Consider the following 12,473-nt stretch of genomic DNA (forward strand, 5'->3'; position numbering starts at 1 on the left):
TGACAACCAATCACGGCGGTCACAATCCCTATCCTGCTTTCCGGAATGCCAAACCCCTTAAAGGGGTTTATTACAGGTATTTTTATAATGCCAACATTTTTGCAGCACTGTTTAATCATATCAGTCTCTGCCCTCAAGAAGCTTACAATCTAAGGCCCCTGCCTCACATATATAAATACTAGGGTCAATTTGGACTGAAATCAGCTTACCTACCAGTATTTCTTTAATGTGGGAGTTGGTGTGTGCGTGTGTGCGATACAGCTTGATCAGTAGAAGTGGTATATTGGAACATAGGAGTTTAACCCAGAGGCAGTGCTCCTTCAAAGTGGATGGACAGACATTGAGTGAGATGTGTAGACGACCCTGTTCTGACCTTGGCTGCTGCCTCTCTATTGGTCTCAAAAGAAGACATACAGTGAATTTCCAGCTATAGAGTGATTGTTGAGGAGCACCCAGTACAAAAAGTCCATGATACTAAAAGAGTTTTAATACAAATCTGTATTGATCAAAAGAAGGCAAGGTATTTTGAGGGAAATGCATTCCACTATGGTTAAGCCTTTAAAGAAATCGTAGTGATAACATAACACTTAATACTGTTCTCTAAATATTAAATTGCATAATACCTAGGAGCAAGTTACATGCTATGATATCTTACAATGTACAGTACATTCATTAAAAGTCTATAGCAAGTACATTTACTCAGTTGGTATATGATTAACCCAGTTAAAATATATGATTAACTCATCCTTTGAGAGAACATTAAAAGTCATCGAGTACCGGTATTTGTTTTTACCAGAATATTTTTTTTTTATAAACTCAGCCATGTACAGTATATGAAGTAAATCTCTCTCCCTAATTAGCAAGTCCACATTAAAGGCACTGTTAATAGCAAATAAACCTGTACTATTCCAGCGATTGATTGTTACTCCAGGAGAGCTAAAATGAGCTTTCATATGGAGGCTAATTGTTGATGTATCTAATCAACCATTGCTCATTGCATTACTGGGAACCTAGCTTCCCTAACCTTAGTTAACACATATCACTAAGTCTATTTAAAGTGACCTTGTTGCCAAAGAAAAAAAGTTAAACAAAGGCATCCTTTTAAAAGAAGCTTAATACTTACCTTTCCAGTGGGTGGTGTATTAAAGCTTTTGGGTGTCACTTTGATAGTGTCTATCCTGTTGAACGCTGTTGTTTCTCCTGCCAGCCATTACTTTACTACTGTGTCCTCCAGTGACCTGCAGAGGAACCACAGAGTCCAGCGAGGTTCAGGCAGTGCCCAAAGCATAGGGTGGAAACTTTAGTGAGCTTAAAGGGACACTAAAGGTTCATGTTTTTTCACCTTAAAACATCTGACAATACCGGCCCCCCAGCCCCCCCCCCCGTTTTACTTACCTGAGCCCATTCACCTGCTGCACTCGCCCCGACGTCCAAAGTCCGATGGAGCATACACATGGTCAGAATTTCCGTTCAAAAGCTCACATCGGACTTTTGCTTTTGGAAAATCTGATCGTGTGTACAGGGCATTAGGCTAGTTTTATTGTATAAGGCTAACCATACACAGTAGAATTTCTTATGGTCTCTGACTGAATGGGAAAAATCAATCGCTTCACCCATCAACTCTACAAAGCATGAATAGAGGAATCTCTCCTGCCATCTATTGTATTCTGACAACCGCTGCTCCTGCAGCTATCAGAATACCTGAACAGTCACTTTTCAGCTGATAATTCCTTGTACAGCTTCTATGATTTTCAGATTCAAAGTTTGTCAAGCTGGGTGGTACTGTTAGGACCATCAACTGCATTCAGTTGTGATCGGATAAAATTTGAGAATACAGAATACTTTATTACTTTTTGGGAAATTGGGAAATGTATTGTCAGCATAACTCAGGGACAATACTAATCTAATGCAATTGGAATAGAACATACAAACATAGCTATGGTACATTGATTAGAAACTCTGGTGAACTTCTTATTGGTGTTTTTGCAATTCTTTATTTCCTGTCTTAGGAATCACACAGGAAGTAGGAGGAATACCAGTGGTGATGCAAACAGCAGTAAAAATCTTAAACAGGTCTTATGTCTAGTACACAAGATCGGTTTTCCCAGTGGTCAAAAGTCCGCCGGGAAAATTGAGAACCTGCTTGGTTGCTTTTCCCCGTGTACACACTGCCGGTTTTCCCGACATGAAAGCTGCCATGACGGCTTTGGTCGGGAAAACCGGCCATGTGTATGCTCCCTCGCAGTGTTCTAATTTTTTTGCTTGCAGTTTTCCTGTCAGGAAAACTACTATGGAGCATACACACGGCCGGTTTTCCTAAACAAATGCATGTATGGTCAGCTTGATGTCAGTGATGTGACCCCTCCATAGGCGAAAACAATGAAAAGGAGGGTGGGTAAATCAAGCAGTTGTATGGGTATTTAGTTCAATTTGTACAAGGATCCCTGTGTACTTCTACTTTACAAATGTTTGATTGGAGCAGCTAAAACACTCATGTAAAAAATGATTTGCCTTACAGATGTATTTCAATGCAACATTAACAGATTCATCCAAGCTACTGAAACCACTGTTGGTTTTCTCCTTTATAATATGTGGAATAATATGTGGCCTCACTCGTATAACTCAGTACAAGAATCATCCCATCGATGTTTACAGTGGATTTCTGTTGGGAGGTGGAATAGCCATCTATCTGGTAAGTAGAATTGGCCTTTCACATACCTTTTCCTAACATAACTCAACACATGCTCAGGAACAGACAGGCTAATCAGCTATCATCTATGATAACATGCACCATTTTATCAAAAATTACATCTACAGGTACTGGATTTCATGCAGAATTTATTAGCCATGTGTACAGGTTTTTATGTGTCCTATTTATCAGCCACGTGTACAGGTTTTTATGTGTCCTTTTTTATCAGCCATGTGTACAGGCATCTATGTGTCATTTATCAGCCACGTGTACAGGCATCTATGTGTCATTTATCAGCCACGTGTACAGGCATCTATGTGTCATTTATCAGCCACGTGTACAGGCACCTATGTTTCATTTATCAGCCACATGTACAGGCATCTATGTGTCATTTATCAGCCACGTGTACAGGCACCTATGTTTCATTTATCAGCCACATGTACAGGCATCTATGTGTCATTTATCAGCCACGTGTACAGTCACCTATATTTAATTTATCAGCCACTTGTACAGGCATCTATGTGTCATTTATCAGCCACGTGTACAGTCACCTATATTTAATTTATCAGCCACTTGTACAGGCGTCTATGTGTCATTTATCAGCCACATGTACAGGTTTTTATGTGCTCCATTTTATCAGCCATGTGCACAGGCATCTATGTGTCATTTATTATCCACACGCACAGGCTTTTCAGTGAATTTATTATCCACATGTACAGTACACATGTTTTTATGTGTAATTTGTCAGCCATATTTACAGTATTATATGTGTCATTTATCAACCACGTGTACGTGTTTTATGTGTCATTTATGCTCAGGCTATTATGAGTCATTTATCAGCCACATATACAAGCTTTTATATGTGTTCTTTTATCAGTCACATGTACTTCTTTGAATCTTGTTTTTCATACGTGTTTGTGTGTGTGCGTGTTAAAGCGTAACTCCACTCTTGTTGAGAAAAAAACATTCCCCTCTGGGTGATCTATGTACATTACAAGGATTTTAACAAATTCTGTTGCAGATTCCTACCTGTGGGTTATCTGTGTCCATGTGGAAAGTGTATCTAATGGGAGTGGTTTCATAATTATAAATCAGCTGCTGCACTTGCAGGGCTCTAATGAGGAAAATGTCAGGGTCTGCATTCCTTTAAACGTGTTTTCTTATTGGGAGTATCTCATGAATTTTTTGTTGCAGGGGATGCTTTATTTCTGACTTGTATCTTAGTGCAGACTTCTGGGAAAATCAGTGAGCCAATCACACAAGCAGGAAATTATGTTTCTGGGTGGTGGTCTGTACACATTCTGTGTACAGGCTATTATGAGTCATTTATGAGCCAAATATACAAGCTTTTATATGTGTTCTTTTATCAGCCACATGTACTTCTTTGAATCTTGTTTTTCTGGGAAAATCAGTGAGCCAATCACCTCCAGTCTGGCTGCATCCATTTTAACTGTGGGCAGCTGAAACTGCTGCCTGTTCACTTCCTGGATTTACGAAAAACCCACAGAGGCACACCTCCAGCTTTGTAGCCCTGTAGATATCATTGGCTCTCTTAGGACGCATCCCCCCTCCCTTCTTGGCAAATTCTCATGAGAGTTAGAGAGAGAGCTGTGCATGATGTCATAAGCCTAGGCTAATGACCAGACAAGAAACAGGAAGTGAGCTGTATAAGGTATTTACTGGCAGAAAAAAATATATTTTACTATCAGAAGTTAAAACAACAAGGGCAGAAGATTTAATAGATGGAAAGATAAAAAAAATGATTCAAGGTCCGCTTTAAAGTGTATTTAAATGCATTTTTAAAGAGTATAAACAGGTTAGTACCTCTGTAAGATTGTTATTATTGTATGTGTTCCCACTGAAGAGATTCACCTATTCTATTTAGCCCATTTATTACAGTCAGTCACCAGGACTAAAGCCTCGTACACACGATCAGATTTTCTGACGGGAATTGTGTGTTGACAGCCTGTAGGCAGAAAGTCCGACCGTTTGTTAGCTCCATCTGACAAATGTTGTCGGATTTTTACAGAGACAAATGTTGGATGGCAGGCTTTAAAATTTTCCGCGGACAACAGTCCGTCAGACAAAAGTCCAAAGTACAAACACGCATTCTCGGAAGCAATGCTCACCAAACACAACATTAGCAGAAGGTGCCCAAAGGGTGTCACTAAAGAGCTTAAAAACCACGTAGTACGTAACTACATTCATGTTTGTTGGCCAACAATTGTGTGCCTTTTGTATGCAAGACAAGTTCCTGGCCAATGCCCTTCAGACAAAAGTCAAAGGAAAATCCGAGCGCATGTATGAGGCTTAAGGGGAAATCTTCAAATTTGGAGAGCTGTTTCTATGACAACTATCTAAGAAGAGTAGATTTCACTTTACTTTGGTGAGCTCTTCTTTTACTTCCTTCATATTTAGACAAAAAGTTAAGGGTATCCTCCCTGATGGGACACAGACAGCAAAAAAACTAACTATTCCATATACGAAAAAAGTTGGACTTTACATATGCTTTCAAATAAAACTATTGCAGTGAATATTAAAATGAAAATTTCCAGCTGCCTATATTTGGTGGCAGTAAATGCATTGTTTTTTTTTGTTTTTTTTCTCATTTATATTAAATGCACATTTAAATAATGCATATTTAGCCCTGGTTCACACTGGGCTGCGGGAGTGAAGCCGTGCGAGTTCAGCTGAACTCGCACAATTTCACTCCCGCCGGCAGTCCCGATTTCGGCCGCGATTTAAGAGACATCTGTGCAGGTTTCTGCACAGATGTCTATGTAAATCGCGGCCCGAAATCGCAAAAAGTAGTACAGGAACTACTTTTTGAAATCGGTGCAGCGCCGCAGATGCGGCATCGCACCGATTAGGACAGTGTCATTGCCGACAATTGGCGGCAAATGCCGCCGATTTGAGATGCGATTTCACATGTGAAATCGCATCTCAAATCGAAGGAAATCGTACCCAGTGTGAACCTGGGCTGAAGCACACAAAGCTATCCAGAGAAAGTGACAGGTGAAGGCATGTTAGGCAATCTATTATACTGCTGGTTGCTTTCTTTTAGTTATTTAACTTAAACCTTCTTTTAAGAAAAACAAACTGTTACTGAAATCAGCACATTCTTTGATTAATGAAAACACCTACATGCCACTATTATAATTTGCCTTTAATTAGTATTTTTTAATGTCTTACAGCCTGTTTAATGTTATCATGTGTTTCCAATCTCTGCACACTCCTGCTGCAGCCTACCGGCATAATTGTTCTGCTGTAGATCAGTGTGTCTCCTTCCCTTATGAAGAGGAGCTGCGGTGATCCATAAATACCAGCCATCCTGACATATCACTGATCAGCCTGCTACGGAAATTAGCTTAAAGCAAATCAGCAGCACCTAGCAGATAACTGGATATGAGCACTCCTTACATAGTTGCACAGTGTATGCATAGCTCCCATCAGTTTCTGATTTGGATGGGCTGTCCCTGATTTGGAATAAAGTCCCTTTGTCCCTCTTTCCTCCTCATTCGTCCCTCATCTATATAGTTGTAAATAAAATACACCACTTATCTTTTAAAAACGTGTTTTCCACTGCTAAATCTTTTATCCAATTTCTAAATTGCTGCATTTGAAAATTCCAAAAACCAGTATAACGAAATATAAGCACCTGTGGGTTCAACCAATAATGTTTTTGTTGGTATAATTCTCCTTTAAGGGGCGTGGCAAGGGGTGTGTCCTACTCCTACATAAGTTTGCTAATAGGTGTCCCTCATTCCCATCTCAGAAAGTTAGGAGATATGGTGTATGCAAAGTTGCTGCTGCACACATATTTCCTGGCTGCTAATTTTAGCATTTTTAGGTCAGTTGGCAGTTCTTCATCACATAGAGGTCGGAGAGATGACCTGTAGTGGTAGAATTATGTCAATAGACTGCAGCAAGTGTGTTTGGAGAGGGAGCTTGTACCATAATAATGTAGAGTAGGTATGAAAAAGAAAGCCAGGATTTCAGCCCAAAGCTGGGTTTGGCAGGCTTTAAAGAAGTTCAGATGCTGGACCCAAACCCCACTGCAATCAATTGGAGCCGAATCTGTCAAATCAAAAAATGACCATTTTTCGAGCTAATAGCCAAAAGGTTGTCAAAAAATAGTATTAAATGACAGCTGTCCTTTTATGCTGCATACACACGATAGATTAGTCTGATGAAAACGGTCTGATGGACCGTTTTCATCAGACCAAACCGATCGTGTGTGGGCCCCATCGGTTATTTATCCATAGGTTAAAAAAAATAGGAACTTGTTTTAAAATTATCTGATGGATAAAAAACCTATAGAAAAAAACAATTGTCTGTAGGTACGTCCATCGGTTAAAAATCCATGCATGCTCAGAATCAAGTCGACGCATGCTTGGAAGCATTGAACTTCATTTTTTTCAGAACATCGTTGTGTTTTATGTCACCGCGCTCTGACACAATCATTTTTTTTAACTGATGGTGTGTAGGCAGTTAAATCAGTCAGCTTCATCGGATAACTGATGGAAAAATCCATCAGACCGTTTTCATCAGACTAACCTATCGTGTGTACAGGGCATTAGAGATGTGTGGTGAATAGGGAGCTCTGGAATAGCAAGGAGACTTTAACAAATAATACATGACTGGCTCTTGATTAATGCACCCCAACAGCACATCAGAAGAGGGAAGCACACTATCGGAAAAAAAAGCAGAGAAGAAGGCGCTTCTAAGTGAAGTAAGAAAACACTTGAATGACAAAGAACGACAAAGGTTTAAAAACACACACTCATACAAGATGGAAGTGAAAAAGAATCCATAATGTCTAGCGGGATTCCCTCTGCAGGTGGATGTTCCAAATAACTGCAAGTGGTGCCCAGAGTGGGCGGGACATGTTTCGGAGCACGCCCAGTTGCTGGTATGAAGAAGGAGCAGCTGGGCATGCTATGAAACATGCCACGCCCACTCCGACGTCACTTCCGGTCTCCTGGATTCCATGCTGGTCCTGACAGCATGGCTCTCCATCTTGGATCAGAGACACAGGGTTTACCACCGCTGGATGGCTGGAACATCCACCTGCAGCTGTCTCCCAGGAGGCATCCCGCTGGACGTTATGGATTCATTGATATGCCTGTTTTTCATTTCCATCCTGTAAGAGTTTTTAACCCTTCTTTGTCATTAAATTGTTTTATTACTGCACTTAGAAGCTCTTTATTCTCTGCTTTGTTTGTCCTTTTAAAGGTAAACCCTCTCAACAGATTGGAATCGGTCTTCAATGTAAATTGCACTCACTACAATCATCTCATATAAAGTATTTTCCCCAAGGACTTTTAAGGCCTATGTCTGCAAATAGGTAATTTGATATATCCAGTGGGTCTGTGTGTCAGATGGCAAAACTATTATTTCAGGGTCATATGGTTGTTGATGGAAGAGTTTGAAGCCTACATGTATGGTTAAGTAGAAGGAGGAAATGAAAGTATAAGCAATACCATTACTCCTAGGTTAGTAGCATACTTTTCAGGCCTCTGTGTAAATTGTTTTATCGTATATCTTTCTACTCCAGGGACTTTATGCTGTTGGAAACTTTCAGCCCAGCGAAGACAACATCCCACAGAAGCCTCCTCCACCACTCAGAGAGCCATTAAGGTCTTTAACAGAGATTAGCCAAGACACCAGTAGGATACTACAAGGAAAAAATGGCAGCAGCAATGATGGTATTTCATCTCACCCCTCTGAAAATATCTTGAACAGAAACAATAGAGAATCAAGCTCGCTTACCAATATAAAGAGAGCAAGTACAGATGTAGAAGTAATAACTCCTAGAAGCCCCATGGGCAAAGAAAACATGGTCACATTTAGCAATACTCTTCCCAGAGTTCATACTCCTTCATTCGAAGATCCAGTTAGGAGAAATGCTACAATCCATGCTTCAATGGATTCAGCTCGGTCAAAGCAACTTCTTTCTCAATGGAAGACTAAAAATGAAAGTCGGAAGCTTTCTTTGCAGGTAATTGAGACAGAGTCTGGTCTTTCTCCACAAAGAGTGATAGAAATGAGATCAAGCTCTGAGCCTGTTAGGGTTGGTGTTAATGGAGACCATATTGGCTCGGGCAACCCATACATTAAATTACAGACTGGCAGTGTGCCAGGTTGTAACAATACAGGTATTCCTGGTGGGCCCAGAGTGTCTATACAATCACGTCCTGGGTCTTCTCAGTTGGTGCATATTCCAGAGGAAACCCATGAGAATATTATATCCACTTCACCCAAATGCAGTTCTGCTAGATCAAAGTGGCTCAAGGTGGCAGAGAAAAGTGTTTCCTGTAGAAGTAATAGTCAACCAAGGATTATGCAGGTCATAGCTATGTCAAAACAGCAAGGGATGCTGCAGGGTAGCCCCAAAGGCTCAGAAGGAAGTACAGTTAGTTGCACTGGATCCATCAGATACAAGGCTCTGACAGAACATGAACCCACAAATATAGTAAGGATTGAGGCCCATCCTGAAAACAACAGGCCGATTATCCAGATGCCATTAGAAGGAGAAGGGAGTGGATCCTGGAAATGGAAAGCTCCTGAAAAAGGAACGTTGCGTCAAGCTTATGAGCTGAATGATCTCAACAGAGACTCAGAAAGCTGTGAGTCATTAAAAGACACTTTTGGGACTACAGAAAGAAAAAGAAGCAACATTGATAATGACCACCTCCTTCATGGAATAACCACGATACGGGTGACACCAGTAGAGGGCAGTGAAATTGGCTCAGAGACTGTATCTATTTCATCAAGCCGTGACTCTACTCTAAGAAGAAAGACTAACATTATCTTAATCCCAGAGAGGAGTAACAGTCCCGAAAGCACTCGGAATATCTTCTACAAAGGAACATCACCAACACGTACCTACAAAGAATGAAAACAATATTCTGTTTCCATTGGTTTCTACCAGAAACAGTTTTACTTTCATACAGCTTGTGCTCTTATTAGTTTGGAAATGAAGCAGAAAACAACCTTAAATGTGCCAAAATTAGACATGGTCAGATGGTTTGCAGTTTTATTTACCAGTATGGACAATTGAACATTACAAACTTGTGCAGAATGGGACTGAATAAAAGCACAATGCAAAGAATTTTAACTAATGCGAATAACACAAAAAAGGCATCATACAATCAGTTTCTTTAAGCAAAAGTGACTGAAAGGAAAAAAAGAGATACTGTTAGGAACAAAGGAACTTAGACACTTTATTTGATGAATGTGCCAACTCCGACATTTCCTCCTCCTTAAACTATAAAATTACGAGTTCCACCTAAAAAAAAATAGGAAAAATGTATTCAATGTAAAATATTTACATTTGCAGATTATGCACATATGAAGAGGTGATGCTTGGTCCAAATCTAAACAACATATCTGCACAAGCACATAATACTTTATGATGTAGTCGTTTTTTCAACAGTCCAGTTGCTTCTGCTAGGACAATAGTGACTGCCCTTGTACAGATTATAACATTCAGCTCTGTTATTGTGAAATAATTGCACTTGACTTGCCAGAATTTAGTGCAGATCTGTCCTCACAGTCTACTTTGACAAAGTGTGGGTGTAATTCACTTACAATGATATAACTGTTTCATTTTGTTAGTTAGTACTTCTGTAATTTGCTCATTATTTTGTTCTAACTAAAAGTGCAGATTGTACTAAAGAAAAGGTGCTCAAGTGGTGGGGGCATCCTTGATTAGTGGATGTCTCGTCCACCTTTTCATGATTGTTCTTTTTTCATAATTCCATTAACACTGAACAGGGTTTAATGTGTGTTAGAGTAGATATGGCTACAGGTCTATTGGGTACTAAAAATGATTATGTACAACACTGCCAGGACCAAAAAAGAAATGTGAAGATGTGAAGATGTGATTTTATTTTCCGTACAAAGTTTTTATTGAGAAATATGGCATGATATATAACGAAAATGGTGGCACAGCCATTATGATCAGAGGATTATAGGAAACATACAGAAGTTTTAATGAAGAATAGTTTTTAATCCATAGAATATATGAGACTGGAGCAACTTTATAGGTTGGCAGTCTGAGTTTAGTGGTTTGGATCATATTTAGATCCCAATAGAAAGTCAAATGAGATATGTTTTTAACAGAATGAAGAAATATTTTATCTAATAAGATTTTCATTTTTTTAAATATGTTTGTGTTTCAATCAACTTGTTACATAGACTACATTTGTATTGTGGATGCCTCTTGATAAGGCATCTTTGGCACTTACTTTCAAAAAAATAAAATCTTTACTGATGTCATAGTTGGAGCTATAACCAGCAAACCCGTGCCAAAGCAGTGTGAATTGTTCAACACACTTTTCTCTTTCTTATCACCAAGTATTGCATATAAAGCACCTTTTAAAGGATCAATTAGGAGGGCTAAAATATATATGGGAAATACATTTTTTTCCCAATAAATTAAAATAACCAACATTTCCTCTTATTCTCAAATAAATCTTCTATACCTAGTCCACTTTCTCATCTATAAGGTCCACAAGTGTGGTTGAGGCATACACAAAATCCTTATGGTCTGCGATAGTTGGAAAAGCAGTCACTAAAGTAATATAATAGTGGAAATACCTTCATCTTTTTTGCCAGTTACTGAAAATTTTAAATTGTTACTAAACCCACAACAGTAAAATCAGCCTGTATATGCAGTAACGCATGCTTGGTATACTCACCTTGGAACCTAAGGGGTTAATCATCTGCATTGTGTAAAAAGGCTGTTTGATTCTGTCTTCTCTGATCATCCCCTTCTTCCACTGTCTCCAAAAGATAACCTGATATTTACAGAGCCAGGGGACAGGCTGCACATGCTCAGTTTGGTGTGTATTGCTAGAGTGTTTTTTTTTTTATTCTTAGGAGAGTACATGTGATCAGCACAGGGCCAATCAGCACTGTCCAGGCAGAGGTTCAGGGGTCCTGCATTCTCATAGGACAATAGTGGGAGAATGAAAACGCCTCCTACAAGCTTTAACCAAACACTCATAGAAGTCTCTACACTGCTCTAACTTCTTATGAGAAATGGTATTTAGCAGTTTACATTTACTAAAATAATTGCATTTCCATGTTCTGTGTACAGTGGGAGACCAGACAGAGTGAATGCAGGGTCCTGAGTTTAGTAACACTTTAAGATTGCCAAGTGCAAATAGATCCACTATAAGTAGTGCAACCAGTATGTTTACCGCTGGAATTGTTATTTGGCTGTCTGAGAGCACTGAAATTAACTGCAAAAGTAGTGGAAAAGTTTGCATTGCATTTTTTTTATAGTTAGAACTATTTTAGTTATTTCCCTTTTACTTTATCAATCAACTTAAAGTGCATGTAAACCCAAAATCTATTTTACTTGCTGTATACAGTTTTGAGTTTGTGAATCTACGGCAAAGTATATTGTCTAGAGATCCTTCCATCATCAGCTCTTCCTGTTGCAAACCAACAGCATTAAGCCACATACTCTCAATCAGCAGTATTCTCAGCCTGCTGTACATAGCCCATCAATTCATTTACTATCTGGTAGCCCTGATAGGCAGCTCAACTGCTAATAACACTGCTAATAATTGTGGAGCAGTGACTTAGCCGTATGCCACGTACACATAAGGCTAAAGCCGAGAACCTGCTCGGTCAGTCTTTCCCCCTACACACAAGAGTTTTTCCCGACAGGAAAACTGCGGTGAAGCTTTGGTCGGGAATCCCAGTCGTGTGTATGCTCCATTGCAGTTTTTACCATAGGAAAACTGCCAAAAAGCCGGTTTTCCCGAAG

General features: G+C 39.5%; 1 protein-coding gene across 1 annotated transcript in view; it reads left to right on the forward strand.

The window, feature by feature from the left end:
* PLPPR4 (phospholipid phosphatase related 4) overlaps positions 1 to 10,972 on the forward strand; it is a 176,895-nt gene extending 165,923 nt beyond the window's left edge. Inside the window, exons 6-7 of the mRNA XM_040359986.1 lie at positions 2,519 to 2,692; positions 8,247 to 10,972. Coding sequence (XP_040215920.1) covers positions 2,519 to 2,692; positions 8,247 to 9,590 — 1,518 coding nt within the window. The 3' untranslated portion in view covers positions 9,591 to 10,972. The remainder of the gene's footprint in view (positions 1 to 2,518; positions 2,693 to 8,246) is intronic.
* The last annotated feature ends 1,501 nt before the right edge of the window (positions 10,973 to 12,473 follow it).

This window comes from Rana temporaria, chromosome 7 (genome assembly GCF_905171775.1).
Source record: "Rana temporaria chromosome 7, aRanTem1.1, whole genome shotgun sequence".
NCBI classification, from domain to species: domain Eukaryota; kingdom Metazoa; phylum Chordata; class Amphibia; order Anura; family Ranidae; genus Rana; species Rana temporaria.